The 17,500-nt window shown below is 44.6% G+C and overlaps 1 protein-coding gene across 3 annotated transcripts in view; it reads left to right on the top strand.

The window, feature by feature from the left end:
* Nucleotides 1–12,734: 12,734 nt before the first annotated feature.
* kctd15b (potassium channel tetramerization domain containing 15b) overlaps nucleotides 12,735–17,500 on the top strand; it is a gene marked incomplete at its 5' end in the record, with an annotated part of 43,799 nt that continues 39,033 nt past the window's right edge. The window contains 2 exons of one of the 3 annotated variants that reach the window (XM_083662060.1): nucleotides 12,735–12,850; nucleotides 15,701–15,876. In XM_083662060.1, the coding sequence (XP_083518186.1) occupies nucleotides 12,842–12,850; nucleotides 15,701–15,876 (185 nt within the window). Of the gene's footprint in view, nucleotides 12,851–13,172; nucleotides 13,245–15,673; nucleotides 15,877–17,500 lie in introns of those variants that run through there. The other 2 variants (XM_083662059.1, XM_083662058.1) reach the window with 2 other exon arrangements.

The raw sequence follows: 17,500 nt of genomic DNA, 5'->3' as shown, positions 1-17,500 counted from the left end.
ACATAGCATAATCACTTTGCACTCTGGTACCCAATCTGCTGCCGCCACCTGTCACGCGTCTCTTCTGACACTAAAACAGCCATGAAGCTGCACTGCAAGACGTCTCATTAAGCTACGCACACATGGCATTGACATGAATTATGCACCAGCTTTAACGAACTTGAATCAATAAACACAGGATCTATAATTAAGCCAGTCACGCCACCTGGTGGTGGGCAGAGAGCGGCTCTTTAACCTTGAGGCTATATATATCTCTGTTGGTCTGACATCGCTGTTGGGAATGGCTGGACCATTTGGGTTGATGAACTGATGCTCTGTGTTTTTGTCTCCTCTGTATCGATTGCATCTTAGTTTCCCCTCTAATGACATGACAGCATATTGTGGTTGCATTTTTAATGTCAAAGCACATCAAGTACTGAGGCGAACATCTGGGCGGTGATGCCGAGTGTTGAGATACGCCGGGCAGGAGAGGCAACAAGAGGAGATACCAGTGAGAAAGACATTCAAGGAATACTTGACAGGTTGAGTTTTGGGATATTCTGCCACACAAAGTATGTCAAAGTTCCACTCCCCACCCTTAGAATGAATCAGCAGAGGTGCCCAAATTCTTTCCTATGAAGGGCCAAAATGAATCTGGATGGATGGCCCTGGGCCAAAATTAAAATGTTGATGTTACGTGAGACATTACATTCAATGACATCATTTTATAGAAAATGGACATTCTAAATCTAAAATAGGTCTTCCAGTTTGGCCAAAGTATCATCAAGCTAGCTTTAAAAAGGAGCCCGCCACAGCCTCTTTCAAACCCATGGAGGGCCAGAACAAACTGAGCGTGGGCCAAGTTTGGCCCGCGGGCCCGAAATTGGTGAGCCATGGAAGAGGGGGTCAGATTGTTGATACTGCGTGTTTCACTAAGACACATGCAGGGATAAAAGCTTCCAGTGACAGAACAGTTCCTCTAAGCATATTCTGTCCAGGCTCACCTCCATCATCTGCTGGTCCATAATCCACTCAGCAACTGTTCTGATTTCAATCTCGTAAAGGTTTTGTTTAGGATTTGCTTAAATTAACCATATTCCTGGTCATTCTAATAGGAAAATCTAGTTGATATTGTGGTCTTCAAATCATAAAGGATGTGTGTCAACCTCTCATTTCTAAGAGTTGGATTCACTTTGGAGTCAATCTCAGAGCTTCAGCGAGACTTAAAGTCCAGCTCGCTGGAAAAACCTTACCCCCCTTCCCGTCCTCTTTCAAAAGAGATAGGCGATCTCTCAATGAATCAGCCTCTACACACTCCCACCACCGTGTTCTGAACTGTGTCTTCCCCTCCGTCACGCAGGGTGAGTGATGGGGGAGTGATGGAGAAGACACCTGCCTGCCCTGCACCACCACCGCTGACAGAGAGGGAGACTGAGAGAGAGGGAGAGGGAGGGAGGGAGAAAGAAAGAGAGAGAGCCGCACTGCCTCGTGGGAGAAACACACAACGAGGCAACAAAGTCGCAGAGACGATCACTTATAGTGACAGGCCAGGAGGTGCGGTGCTATTAGCAGGCCGTGGGGTAGGCCCAGGGCGCGGCCCGTCCTACCCAGGATGGATGGGCCTCTCTCCCGGGACTAAATTAATACTGGGAGTCTAGTGAATTGCTTTTGGAACAATGTCCTCCTAAGGAGCTAATCAGACAGGAGTTATCTAGGAGTGCCTGTAGGCTCTCTGGCTCGGCCGCAGCGCTGTGCTGCCTGGCGGAGGGCAGGTGCACCATGCCGACTTCTCCCCAGCAGCTCATTCCACAGCAGGAGACAGGAGCGCCGTTATCCATTACACCCTCCTGATGAATCCACAGAGTTTCCAGTCGAAAGAGAGAGTTTTCTGTGATCCATTACACCCTCCTGATGAATCCACAGAGTTTCCAGTCCAAAGAGAGAGTTTTCTGTTATCCATTACACCCTCCTGATGAATCCACAGAGTTTCCAGTCCAAAGAGAGAGTTTTCTGTTATCCATTACACCCTCCTGATGAATCCAGTTTCCCGTCCAAAGAGAGTTTTCTGTTATCCATTACACCCTCCTGATGAATCCACAGAGTTTCCAGTCCAAAGAGAGAGTTTTCTGTTATCCATTACACCCTCCTGATGAATCCAGTTTCCCGTCCAAAGAGAGTTTTCTGTTATCCATTACACCCTCCTGATGAATCCACAGAGTTTCCAGTCCAAAGAGAGAGTTTTCTGTTATCCATTACACCCTCCTGATGAATCCACAGAGTTTCCAGTCCAAAGAGAGAGTTTTCTGTTATCCATTACACCCTCCTGATGAATCCACAGAGTTTCCAGTCCAAAGAGAGAGTTTTCTGTTATCCATTACACCCTCCTGATGAATCCAGTTTCCCGTCCAAAGAGAGTTTTCTGTTATCCATTACACCCTCCTGATGAATCCAGAGTTTCCCGTCCAAAGAGAGTTTTCTGTTATCCATTACACCCTCCTGATGAATCCACAGAGTTTCCAGTCCAAAGAGAGTTTTCTGTTATCCATTACACCCTCCTGATGAATCCACAGAGTTTCCAGTCCAAAGAGAGTTTTCTGTTATCCATTACACCCTCCTGATGAATCCACAGAGTTTCCAGTCCAAAGAGAGTTTTCTGTTATCCATTACACCCTCCTGATGACTGCACAGTTTCCAGTCCAAAGAGAGTTTTCCTGAAGAAACATGATAACATCAGTAGCTAACGAATGGAGTTCTCCATGGTGCTGAACCTGTATTGACTCATTTTGGCCAGTAATTCGCCGTTTTTGCCCATTTAGTCGGCCCTACTTACCTAAATCAAACATATTGCTCCGTTAGGTCACCCGCATGGCTGCTCTTTACACTTCCTGAAAGATTCGGCACGATCACACGTGAAATGGCAGAGCTGTGGCCGAACACAACTTCTGCTCGCTCACTCACACACACACAGACTTTGCATTCTTACTATTAGGATGGTTGCTGGAATTAAAGTAAAGCTCGTTATGGGTTGCTATCAAGTTATAAGTCAGGTAAAGATAGAATTATCTCCGTTTTTGAAATATTGGACTGCTTCATTTCAGGGAGAGAAAATATGTGGTTATGAAAGCTTTCCTATGTTGAATAGAGTCCATGATTGAATGTTTTAATGTTGCTGACATGAACATAAGTTTTCACACCAAATGAACGGTAAGAATCAAGAGCGTCATGTCACCCTGGTCCACAGACGCCAGAGGGAGGAAACGGAATTTCTAACGCGTCTCATGGCCCACAGTGCCTTGTACGCAGAAGCAGTATGGTTAATTTCACTGTGAAATAAATCTAATACTTACAGCCGCAGCTACAGCGAGGGGCCACCGGAGCTGACGCAGCTTCCCTCTGCTCCGCTCTGCTCGTCTCACATGGCTCGGCAGAAGTAGAAGAGCTGCCATATCAGAGGTAGAAAGTGACAGGATGAGGTCAGAGCTGAAACAGAAGGGAGAGCACACAGAGTGAACCATCACGATGTGTTGCGAGTGCATATACACTCTCTGGTTGAGCACACACACAATGGGGAAGCCCAGTGTTACTAATGGCCTCTTAACATACAGTAAAGTGTTGTCTCTCTGAAAGCGACGTCTCTGGAGGACGGCAAACACATTCAGAGCGGGATCCACTGCACAAAGCAGATACATCTAACAGGGCCAGAATATCCTATTCAACAACGAGACTGCCTGGTCTCTGCTCATTCTGCTGCTGATAAATGTGATTCTGTCATTGTATTCAATTTACTTGTCATTGACTTTCGGTTCAATTCTTTGACCCCAACATTCCATTTTCCGTACGGATGAAAAAGGCCATCGGTTGCAATTACGCCGTAAGTTTGAAGCGTGTATTTGTTTGTCAAAATAACAACAAGTACAAAACGATGTCAAAACCAGAACAACACATGTATCCTCCCTCCATATGCTACGAGTTTAGAGATCGCTTTACCACCCACTGCTGTTTACTGTCAAAGAATTAAAACGCAAAAGGATTTGATGACAGCGGGCAAATATGCGTCATACTTTGTGCGGCTGCAACAACAACAAAAAATCACCGCCGTTCATTCAGTGTTTAACGAAAACTGTTTTTTTTTCACCAACTAAACTTGGTGGGATGATTGCATGTTGTGACCAGAAAATGTCATCAGCCAGCAGCCTCGGTCCCTATCAGGCTGTCTAGCTGCACAGAGCTGCACTCTCCTCTCTCGCCCCCGGGGCGCTGGCCACACTCGCTTCCCCCCTCCCCCCATGTCCCCGTGTCTCTCTCTGCCTCTGTCTCTCTCTGTCTCTCTCTCTTTCTCCCTCCTGTCTCTCCTCTACCAGGCTGCAGTGACCCACCCTCCCCTCCCCTCCCCTCCTGTCACCCCCAGGCGCTGGTTCTTCTCCCCACAGTGTCAGTGGAGGAGGAGGAGGAGGAGGAGGCCTCAGTGTTGACAAAGCAGCTAGTGCCCTCAGAAGACACATCAAACCCTGGGTCGCTCCTCTCTCTCTCTGTGCTGTTCGGGAGCTCTGCGCTCAACACAAAAGGACAGAGAGGGACTCCAGTTTCGGTCTGGGGCCATTTTACTCGTCTCAACACGGCGGCTGCAGACAGACAGACAGACAGACAGACAGACAGACAAGACAGAAAAAGGCCCTGAAGGAGACTTAGTACTATACATACCAGGAGTTACGAACACGATCCGGATCAGCGCAGGGCAATCCCTTCAAAAGCGTTTCAAGAGCAGATTATTGTGACTGTGGACATGACAGTGTTATGATGGCTGAATGTAAATATCAAAGTATAAGTCGAGGCTATAGGGGGCTTGATGCCATGGTGACACCATGCACTGCGGCTGCTCTCCAGTGCCGGGGTCTCCCCCCATCCCCCCCCCCCCCCCCCCCCCAAGGCATGTGGAGCAGGGGGGAATAATATGTGATGCGTAGCAGATGTGATGGGAGAGACATGGCACTGTTTCGCCTTGTTATCGCTAACCAAATAGCAGCCGCCGCCGCAGCACAAGCAAGAAGATCCTTTCTCCTCTGTTCACACATCGGAGGCACGATGTTTTGAAGTGTGTGACGCGAGTTTATGAGCCAGAAGCAGAATAACACATTTCAGAGGATGGTGAAAGAATTTCAGAGAGCGCTACACTAAAGGGGGCTGTCACGGGGGCGTTTGGGAGAGGGTTACGACGGCGAGGGACGCGCCGGCCGCCATGTTGGCTGTAAGTGACAATAACGCAAAAGACTGCAATAGTCTCACCTCGCCCTCCTCCCCCTGACACAACAACCAAAAAGGACTCGTTTCTGTGCAACACAATGCTTGGTATTCTAGTTCCCCCCCCGATTCCACTGCATAGTTTGAATGCTGTACCCCCCACACACAGACATCTAGTGGTAACCAACCTCCAAACAATATGTGGAAGGCCTCCCTCACCTTCAGGCTTCCCACACACCGGTATGGTCGGAGGAGGAACGGAAACCTTGTATATATTCTGTGATTAGACCCTCCGACCACATGATGGCAGCAAAAGAGATTCTTTAAGCAAATCTCTATAGACTTACGGATGCAGATTTATTTATTTAGTCTCATCAGAAATGTGATGCGATTATTTGATTGAAGAAGTTGCGCTGCGTTCATCTTAAATTACCGACAGAAGCAGAAGCGATCCAACCTGCTTTGATTAATCCAACCTGCTTTAATTAATCCGACCGGCTTTAATTAATTCAGCCTGCTTTAATTAATCAATCAATTAAAGGAACACTCCACCCATTTTCAACCAGCTTTGTATCATTAGAACATCAGTAGTATATCAGAAAACTGTAAACTGTTTTGAAGTCTGTCATTTAATTTGACAGTTATTGAGTGTTAAAGTGTGGACCAGGGACATCACTGGTCCACACTAACTCAAATTAATAACTCATTAACTCAAATCAACTCTCAATAACTGTCAAACTATTCATCATTCATCTAGTTTGACAGTTATTGAGAGTTGATTTGAGTTAATGAGTTATTAATTTGAGTTAGTGTGGACCAGTGATGTCACTGGTCCACAATTTAACACTCAATAACTGTCAAATTAAATGACAGACTTCAAAACCGTTTACAGTTTTCTGATATACTACTGATGTCCTAATGATACAAAGCTGGTTGAAAATGGGCGGAGTGTTCCTTTAATGAATTGAGTTAAAATAAACAAGTGCCGTTTCAATTCAAGTGAAGCGGTCTGTTCAATCAAGGGGGCTTCTTAGGCCATATTTCTGATTGAACACTGTTAAACGTGGCGATCAAAGGAACGGCGTTCTGTGACCTGACAGAGTTCAGGGGTCACTGGAGTTTTTTACCTGTGAAAAAAGTGGGACTGACTTTTGACAGCTCTCTGTGAGCTCTCTGAAGTCTACACACTCTCTCTGTGCTCAGCATTTTCAAAAAGCTAATTGCTGGCATTAAAACACTTGGGGGAATAGCTGTGCTTGTTAGGTGTTTGTGTGCAACACAACCCCACTCATTCTATTAATACACTGACGCCCTTGTTGCTTTCTCTCTCTCTCTCTCCTTCTCTGTCGCTGTCTCTCTCTCTCTCTCCCTCTGTCACTGTCTCTCTCTCTCTCCCTCTGAAATAATGAACAATAAGTGTCACTGCTGCACCTCAGACGCACGCCGCCGACATCAAGCAGAATGTCAAATGGCTGGAAGAAGAACGGGAGCGATTGACAGCAGCCGGGCTCCACCAGGCATGCAGATGACTAAAAGCAAGTTCTGAATGTTCTTTTCAAACTTTCTGTACTTGCCAGAGGGGGGAAATATAGGAGTGTTGATCTGATGTGTGAACTGCTTGAAAGAGGTTCATGTTGAATGCCTGGCGTTTGGGGGGAGGCTGGATGTGACTGTATTGTTGCCTAACTGTTCAGACGTACAGTTCCCTGTGCTGTGACCTGGGTTTATGTGGGTCAAATCACACGCCTACCTGGCCAGGTGTGCTGTGTAGGCTTTGGTGGATGATGAAACGAGTGAACGTGAGAATAAAACGGAAAAAGATGAGAAAGACGGTGGGAAGAAGAGAATCGTGATCAGACAAAGACAGGACATTTATGTTATACCGGTAGAATTGTAACATAATGTCATTATTTGGGGACTTTTATCGACAAGAAAACACATTCTTGGAATAGGTGGCCCCAGGGAGGAATTGAACCCCTAACCCTGTCAAGCCCTACCTGTTAATCAATGATCTGAAGTAACACAGACTGTTATTCCATACAGCGAGAGATCATTTATGCATTACAATGTTGTTACTTACCAGCAGATGGTACTATGTTGCACGTCACTGTGATCCACCAGCATCAGTATTCAAATCGCAAGAGCAGAACGTATTGACTGCTTGGTGTGGGACCCTATGGAATATACAGTATCAATACACCAGGTTCCAAATATAAATAAATAAATAAATAAATAATACCATGATGGGACATATTAAGGCACAATGACTTTCAGTTCACCAGATTGCTGCTTTCGAGTCAGCGTGTTTAACAAATTATGTTTACCATATCAGTTTTCTGTCTAAATGAATCTAGGCGATGTTTATCTGATGTGTACTATCTCTTATATTATTTCGATACTCCATAATAACACATCAATGTAAACATGGCGACAGATCATTTCTACTAGGCTACTATAATATTGCCATGGCATCAGTTAGCCCCTAGAGGCATTAAGCATTCCTATAACTACATGTCACAACCATAAGCTAATGCTTTATCAAATGGATGTATTTTATTGGTTCTAGAAAAGCGTTAGAATCCGCACAGCATGCGTGCCTGGAAAAAGAAGAAAAGTGCGGGGAATAGAAACGCACAATATTGTCCCCCTCCATGCCACTTAAAGCAACACCACTAATGGCACCTGCTTTTGAACCTGCAGGCTAACTTATTAATCTTATAGGGTCATGCATTAATGCATACACTTCATTAGCATAATATGATCTCTACAGGAGACGTGCAAAAACCTGATTTTCACTCGTGCTTTTCATATTTACAGCTGGATATTTATTATTGTGCACATAATCAATCAAAAACAAATCGTTATTAATTTTCCTGACATTATTTCATGATGGCAAACATCTGAAAATTCAGTGGAATAATCCTTTAATGGAAACTAGAGCGTTGCTGCTGTTATCTCTATGGCTGGTGTAGCACAGAGACCAAAACATTGGTAATCTCATTACTTGGGTCAAATATCAAAATCAGATCTTAATTTGAGTGTTTGTTGCCCTGAAAAAGGAAAGCAAATCTGAATTCTGAAGCACTGGCGTCAGTGATATGTCGTTTTTGTGTGCGTTTAAAATATAGTGTACCTGCTGAGGTGGTTGGTGGTCAGGAGGGGCAGATCCCGGGGTCTGTTGTCAAGTCTCTAAGCTGCATGTAAATCCTCAAGATGACCTACTTCTTCCCTTTCACATTAGACACTCCGCTAAAATCCATAAATTAAGGAAATTAACTGATGGGGCCCGGGGCCACTTTGTAAGCTATTTAAATCTTTAAATTTACAACATCCCTGCATACTTCATGTAATTGAACTAACTCCAGGGTTGTTTCTTTTAATGAGAAAAAAAAATCACGTTTCCCCTCCAGTTTGTACCTCTGGAAACAACAGATCTGTGCCAGGGGGCGAGACGGGGCGCTGCAGAGGCGCTGCGATGTCGATCTAATTATGAAGACCGGGCCTGCTTCGAGGTGGGAGGAGGAGGTGCATTCTCACACTCCCGCTGCTGCTGCTGCTGTCAGATAGCACCAGGACAACTCTTTTATGTAGGGAATGTCGGCCTTTACAGTATCACTAAAGGTTAGCGTCGACACCAGGCCACCACCATGACATCACAATGGGATGTGTGACATCATCATCAGCTGGGAATGAGACGAGTTATGACATCACCAGTGATGTCACATACCCGGACTAGGACAGCTATAAGTAGGTCCATGGGAGAGAGAGAGGGGCCTCCATCACACACTTGCCAGTGAGTGTGCCTGTATCAGTGCAAGCTTCTAGATCTGAGCCAGGCTAAAACTCAAACCCATCTATTTGCATTTCACCTCAGACAAGAGAGGACACTGCTTTCAAGTCTGAAATGTATTTGCTATCATTTCACCTTTTGCCAACTAGGGTGCTGCATGATGTCACTAGGTTGACAGTACTGTACAGTACAGTACAGTACAGTACAGTACAGTACAGTACAGTACAGTAGGCTAGTGGAGTAGGCTACAGGCTAGTTAAGTGTTGGTACTAGTAAGGATTTTGAATTCAAACAGGCCTACAGCATTATGCTGTTGTGTTTCTGACTTGGATTGTGGTTGTTTTGATTGATCAAAATGTTCAAAATACTACTGTAGGCCTACTATACAGTCACCCTATAGTGACATCATACTACTGTAGGCCTACTATACAGTCAGCCTATAGTGACATCATACTACTGTAGGCCTACTATACAGTCAGCCTATAGTGACATCATACTACTGTAGGCCTACTATACAGTCAGCCTATAGTGACATCATACTACTGTAGGCCTACTATACAGTCAGCCTATAGTAACATCTTAGCAGCGCCCTAGTTGGCGAAAAGGGGAACATGTTCATCTTTAGCAAATGTATGTTAAAATTCACACTTGAAAGCAGTGTCCTTCTTGTCTGAGGTGAAATGCAAATGAACTATATTATGATCAAATGTTCCATGTCCTCTTTAAGCTGAAGAAAATAATGATTTACCAAGTTGCCTAGCCTACTTTAATAAAAAATAAATTATTACAATACTCGAATATAATATTTAACATATATAACTTTGGTGAGGGACGTGTTATGTACTTTAATAACATACAATGAAAAAGATGTGTATTTGTCACATTAAGAAGAACCCCCACCCATCTCCATGGACTCAAAAGTGCATGTTCTTCAACTTCTATTGATCAGATCTCCCCTGATTAGCAGTCCTCATGAGACTGTGGCTAGTGGCTCATTTATATTCCATTTTCATACGTAAATACTAAATAGATACTGGTTTCTGTTTGTGAAAACAAACAATACCGCCCTCATCTGGCAATGTCAGGTTACTGCCCACATACTTCCCTGCGTCTTTCACGTTGGTATCATGTTAAGCAATACATTCACCAGGGGGCAGTAGAGAGTCGAATGCAGTGTGCAGGGTGTGTGATTTTGCTGCGTTTCGGTTTCATGCGTATCCGTAAGCTTTTGACTCTCTACTGCCCCCACTGGTGAATGTGCTTAACATGATACCAACGTGAAAGACTGGAAGTAAGTAGGCTATGTGGGCAGATACGTTTGACGTGGTACACCGTTTGAAACGGACGCATACGCATTTATTTTCGTATGAACTGTGTCGGTCACTGTACTAGTACCCTGATGAGTCGGCCATATCCGGTCTCGCGCACTTTCGCGCACTTTCCGGTCTTTTTGTGAGGAAAATTAATTTCAGTGAAAGAAAGCCATGGCTAAAGCCGCGTGGCCGTCGTGGGTCCTTTATAACGAAAATAAAATGCGCTTCGGCAACGAGACAGACCCGGAGGAGTTTGAGGTAACGTTACTGTGTCTGGAAGTTCAAAATGTCTGTGACTGTGATGATGAAGAAGATACCTGAATATGGAGCTGGCCTGACAGCAGCAAGCTGTCAAAACGTACTGTGTATTATTAACATTAGCGATGATGCTAAGGCTAACATAGCTTAATCAAAAGGCTCGAGATGACTAGCTACAATATCTTTCTCACTTTAGTCACCCCAAAACGAGTCTTTTGTCTCGAGTTGGGACTTGTCATCATCACATAGCCTATCTGCTACCTGCTTGCCTGGAAAATAGCCCTCCAGTCCTGCCCCGGGCACCTGCTCACCTCGGAAGTCTTCTCTGCTACGGTTGCTAATAGGCCTAATTTGTATATAGGCCTACTGTACGTCATCGAATGATACTAGCTACGAGCTACCCGTTTGAAAGTAGCTAGCGTTAGTTCCTTGTTAAAAAAAAAAAAGTAGGCTAGCTAGTTCCTTAAATGTCTATCATTTCTATTTCTGACTTTCAAATACACATTTTTGCCACATCATTCCCCTTCCGAAAGAGCTATAGTGATCCTATAATGCATTCACAGCAAAATTCCCCATTGGGATATTATATGAACATTACATTACACACACACACACACACACACACACACACACACACACACACACACACACACACACACACACACACACACACACACACACACACACACACACACACACAAATCCACAAAGAATGATGATGTCAATATAAACTCACTACTGACTGAAGTCCTATCGAAAAAATGTATGGGTAGGCTATATTTCGTTCTGGTCATAACTATAAAACAGAGATGGCTCCCAGGTGGGGAGACATTCAACATTCAACTATTTTCATTGGACCAATAATAACTTCCTACACTGGTTGGCGCCAAATATCAAGAAACGAATACCTCTCACAGTGTGCTGGAATACAGTAATTACTGTGCTCAATGCTGCATCAATTATTCACAGTTATTTACAGGCAAACAAACAAACATGCAAATAAATAAATGATCAACTCCTCTCGGTGTGAGCACCTGCTTGACTTTCACTTTGCCCGTCAGTCAGTCAGTCAGTGCAAAAGTGGCGCAATACTTCAGGGCTGCATCCTTTGTCTTATTCTGTCTTTCTATGTTGAAAAATAACAATATTCTCCCAGGATCTATTTTATTTTCTTATAAATAAATAAACAAATGAAAAGTCTGCGGGCAGCCCGCCTCGCTTGCTTTGGAGAAAGAAGAGAGAGAGGGGGTTGTCTTCTGGGCAGACATCTCCATAAGCCGTGCGCGTCGCTATAATTGAAATGGCGCATTTGGCTGCGGGCAGGTTGTGAGGGGCGCTTTCTGCAGCAGCATGCATGCATGTCCATAGACGTCATTTGGTTTTAATGGCCTGCAGGAAATTTGCCGTTACAACTCCAGACATTTAAGGCATAGAGCGAGAGAGAGAGAGAGAGAGAGAGAGAGAGAGAGAGCGGGGACAGGGGGGAAATCACCGCATGAAAGACATTTGGTTCAAGGATATATTACATCTTAATTTTCAATATATTTTTTTTCCCTGAGACTTTATCAACAAGTTACTGCGCTTTTATTACACGCTGCCAAGTGAAAGGACGGGTGTTTTCAACTTTACATCTATCAAGCCGGCTGCTGGATGGAGAATGGAAATGTATGCCTACTAGCTGGAATTGCCTGGGGAACTATTACATCAGACGAAAAAATGACAATGATTAAAATCTGCTTTTTCCTGCTCCAAACCTATTGAGCGACTGACACTTGCCTGTTATAGGTTACCCCCCTCTAACTTCCCAACGTTAAGGGGGACTATACTATATTTTTTGTACTTTTGCCGCGGGGGGGGAGGGAAATAACATAAGTTATTATATCTGTGTGCAGTCATAATTTCGGGAACAGGGGGGAGTATCACGTTTTCTTCCTTGAGAAAATTGCCTGGGCGAGAGAGTGGAGTTGAGCTAATTGTAGCCTAATCCTTGCCCCAGAGGCGCTCGGGCAGCCCGGAGCAAGAATCTTCTCTTTTAGCTCTGCTCTGTTATTTAGAGACGGATTATTGGCTTTTCTTCTCCTTCTTCGTCTTCTTCTCATAACAAACCAACGGGGGCAGTTTTCATTTAGGACGAAAAAAGGCAAAAGACAATCGCTGAAATATACGAAGCAGGATTTTCGACAACAAGAGCGCACATTTCTTTTTCTTTTTACGCGTATCCCAATAAAAGAGGAGAGAAGAGGGGACGGAGACCATCTCATCTATGTACAAGGTAAGAACGCTTCCTGGTGGTAGTGTGCGCTTTGGTACAAAGAGCTCGGTGAGGAGGACAAGTCGAGGCGCAAATAGAGCCGTTAAAGCCACAGAGACCCTTTCGCAAACCAGTCTCATCCCCGCAGCCACAACCTGGTGCTTTTTTGAACAAGCCGTTTGGTGCGGGATACAGTTTAGTGCAAAAGAGTTGGCTTTTCCCCGACCCCATACAGCGGTAGGTAGGTAGGTTCGTGGATGCGGAGTCGGATCGGATGGTGGTGTTGTAGTTGTGCCAAACTCGGGGGCATTTGGAGAGAAAATATTTGCGCTTTTGAGGGGAAAGCAGGCAGCAGCAGACGAGAGCTGGGACTGACCGCCGGCACGGATTCCCCCGGACTACCATGTTTGAAACGGTAGGGGTGATGACAATTAATATTACGAATGCAATGCTATTTTTTTTTAATACGCACGATAAAAAAAAAAGGCTACGAGTATAGTTTTTCGGGAAGTAGTCAGTCACTAAATAGTACGGAGAGACTATAGCGACTTCAACAGGATTATAGCCTACTACAGTGCGATGCGATCTTCCTGGACATGTGTTACACGTGCCGGCTTGATCAGTTAGGTTATGAATTAAACCAACGTGCCGGCATAAATGCTTTTATTGTACAGCTTGGAATAAGACGCCATATTTGAGCATTTGGTCAAATTAGGCTATCCTGAGCAGCATCCAGGCTTGTTCTGTTCTGGTCGTGTGGAGTGTGGGGGAAACGTTCATGTTGCTGGGCTCGATCCAGTGGCCGTTTTATGTCCCATTTTAATTGTAGGCTGTTAAGATTATCTTGTAGACGTCGTAAAGCTATTGAGTGTGAAATAGCTGCTACCGAGCTTGACTATGGCTTATAGTGGCGGAAACACGGACGCAGGCAGTTTTGATTGGAAAGTCAATGCCATTATTACCTCCGCTGCTATGCTATTTTGTGGGGGAATTTATTATATTTCCCCCGTGTCTGTCTCTCTCTCTGCCCCTGTCTCATGCAAACACACACACACACACACACACACACTGCTTTAATTTATTGACTGACTGATAGGTTGATTGGGAGAGTGTGCAATAATTGATTTGATTGGTTGATCGGTTGATTGATTCATTGGTTTAGAAGAGGGGGGGGGGAGAGAGTATACATGGGATAGCAGGGTTGCCCCAAACTTCTCAAGTCCTTCCAAGTTAGTCTTCTTAGCCTGGGATTTTGAAATGTAATAGCCGTCATCACGTGAGCTGTGTGCGTATTAAGGAACATGATAGTTCTGTGAGCCGGGCGGGCACACCCTGCCTGAACACTGCAGCTTGCCTCACCAAGGCAAGCAAGCGCCCCAGGGCAGGGTGCTCCAGGCAGGGGCTGCTGCTGCTGCTGCTGTGACCTAGACCCTGTGTTACAGCCTCCACCACCACACTCATAATTAACACAAGACAGTCTGCCAATCATGCAGGCAGACTGGATTGTGTGTGTGTGTGTTTCCCCCCTGCCTGGCTGGTTTTAACCCCCAGTTGCACTCTGGATGCCCAGCTTTAAGTAGTCCTGAAATTATAGGCTATATAGCCTAGTGGGTAAACTGTAACGACGTACAAACAAAAATCAAGGTACACATTTTATTTTTCTTAAACGCCCCCTGTCTTCACATAAGACAATCAGTTTGATGCTATTTCGTTCTGATATTATTCTATGAATTGACATGAGAAAGATGCCCGGGTCGTACTACTAACAGTGTGGGTACAATAATAAACGGAGGTTATAGGGGTTAACCCCCCACACTGCCCCACGGCCAGCAAATGACGCACCAGTGGCCTCGAGATAAAAAATAAAAAAACACTGCTCTTCTTCACTGGGAAGTTGGCTGAATCAAGTGGTGATGATGTCGTCATCTAAGTGTATTTCAAAAATGATTTCTCATATTTCCAAGTGCACCAGCAGCTAGCTCACCACCCTGTAGCCTACAGTACATGATATCACTATAATAATCACTGTCTGCCAGTGAGTGTGACCCCGGAGTGCCTGCATGGTCGCGTCGCGTGCTCCCAATAAACTCCAGCCATCCCAAATCATCACCCACATCAACCCTGTTATGGCGTGCTGTGATGTTTTTTTATTTTTATTATTATTATTATTATTATTATTATTATTATTATTATTATTATTATTATTATTATTATTATTATGTCACAACATAAATAATATTGTATCATAGAACATAGAATAGTCTTGTTATTGCACGTGATGAGTGATCACCTTTTGGTGTGTCACGTGTGTGTGTGTGTGTGTGTGTGCTAAGAACACAAGTTACAGCCCCCCCCCCCCCCCCCCCCCCCCCCCTGCAAGCACACACACACACACACACACACACACCCCTCACACTCAGATTGGTGCTCAGTGTGTCTGGGTGTCTTCTTCACGTCTCACACATAAGGCGACCTTTAATTAGAATATTGCAGCAGCAGTTTGTTTTATTCCCCTGGAGGCTGACACCTAGCATTCCTCCCTCCCTCTCTCCCTCCTCCCTCTCTTTCTCTCCCTCTCCCTATCACTCTCTCTCTCTCTCTCTCTTTCTTTCTCTCACCCCGGTTCTCTAATAAGCATCCTCCTATCCTCGCCTCCGGGAGCGGCAGGAAAAAGATGCAAACATACTTAATTAGAGCGCTGGCAATAATTCCTGGGCTAAATATGCGACCAGACGACAGACGCGGAAGTGATCTGACGCGATCCAGAAAGGATACTACCATCATCATCATCATCGGCTCCCTATAGGATCCACTTTCTTCTCGATCAAACTGATGATGTCTTCCATGGCTTTCCTCTACACTTGCTTTCAGGAGGGAAGAAGCATGTCTCGGCTGTCTCTGACCCGGTCCCCGGTCTCTCCTCTGGCCACCCAGGGGATCCCTCTGCCGGCTCAGCTGACCAAGGCCAACGCGCCGGTGCACATCGACGTCGGGGGACACATGTACACCAGCAGCCTGGCCACCCTCACCAAGTACCCAGACTCAAGGTACGTCCGACCTGACACCTTATATGTGTCCAAATCGCGCTTGTTTTCATTTCTAAATTATTTAGAATAATTGCATAGGGGGATTTTTGAAATTTGAGTCTGGATTTGGATTTTTTTTGTTTTGTTTCAAATGTCAAACGCTCATTATTGGATACAAATGATCATAGAATTTCTCTCACAAATTTTTTGAATGATTTTGAAATTGGTTTACAGCGAATGGTTTAATAGCTGTCAGACTAATTAGTTTGTTTCAGTTGTTGCATTATTTGCCCCGGTGTCTGTGGAAGTCAGCTTAGTTGGATGTGTGTTGTTGTTGTTGTTGTTGTGACAAATCAATTAACCGAGTGGCATGTTCGTGTTGGGGCAAACCTCACTGCAACTTCTCCTGCACCAACGAAGAAGACAGTTGCCTTCATAATAATCAAACAGGGAGAACGCTTCTCCTCTCTTCATCATTTTCTAGCATCTCAGCTACAAAATATTTTTTTTGTTGCTCTTTTGTTTTTTTTGTCATGATGATTTTACGTGTGTCTTTCTTTGTGTCTTGTGTCTATTTGTGTCTCTTGTCACAACACAACATAGTTGAAAATTCAACTACTGCTGCCAGGGTGGCAAATCATCTTCCACATGTTATTTTAGGCATGTGTGCGACAGCTTCAGTCTAAATCTAGACTACTGTAAATTCAGACTAAATCTAATCAAACTCAAGCATAATAGCCTTCTACAGATTGACTGACTATTTGAGGACAACACTCTGACCACAATTAAATCTTTTAATTAGTCATTATCTGTGTTCAAATGAAGGGATTCATTCCAAGATGCTATATTTACTTTTTTTTGTTGTTGGTATAATTCACATCTAAACTCTTTCACAGCAACAAATAATTTGTTGTAATTCCACGGCTCATTTTTTTTGAGAGAGGATGTTATTTGATTAATATCACACTTATTAATGAGGGTATATCTCGTTTAGGAATGAAAGTCTTGATATGTTGCAGAGCTAAGATTAGCTCGTCATTCATTGATGCTTTGTGCAGACCTGACCAGAGGGGGGCGTGTCTTGTGCCCTCCTCTCAGATTTCATCATCTAACATCTCAAATCATCGTCATCATCAAATCAACATCAGGGATGTTTTGTGTTGCCTTTCATTTGTAAGATTTAGACGCGATGCTGATTCAGATTGTGTAGGAGATCACACCTTGGTTTAGTCCACCCTCCCACTTACATTCACGTTTTTAGCTCCTTCCACGTTTTTAGCTACAAGTTGGCAGCGACAGAGCTGTTGCTGTAGCTGTGTGAGTAGCTTGAAAGTGCAGTGACGGCCAAGCTGGCAGTCACTATGCTGTCTACGTTCCCTATTGGTTTGTGGACGTGTTTGTCTGAATTTCTGCCCCCCCCCTCCAAAATGTGGGGTTCTCTCTGCCCCCCCTGGTCCCTCCTATAGGCTAATGTTGTCGCTACGCTACGCTACAGCCTCAGATTTGGCATCAGCTGGCAGCGTCCCATGTGCGCCAAGGTAAACATACACCACCAGGTTGTTAGAAACGCTGCCAGATTGGCTACAGGAAACAAGCCACACAGTCCCCTGGTACTCTTGATATTCATAAAGTGCTCTGACAGGAA

The sequence above is a fragment of the Poromitra crassiceps genome (genome assembly GCF_964638095.1).
Source record: "Poromitra crassiceps genome assembly, chromosome: 28".
Classification (NCBI taxonomy): Eukaryota; Metazoa; Chordata; class Actinopteri; order Beryciformes; family Melamphaidae; genus Poromitra; species Poromitra crassiceps.
This window is presented reverse-complemented; position numbering and strand designations above follow the sequence as displayed.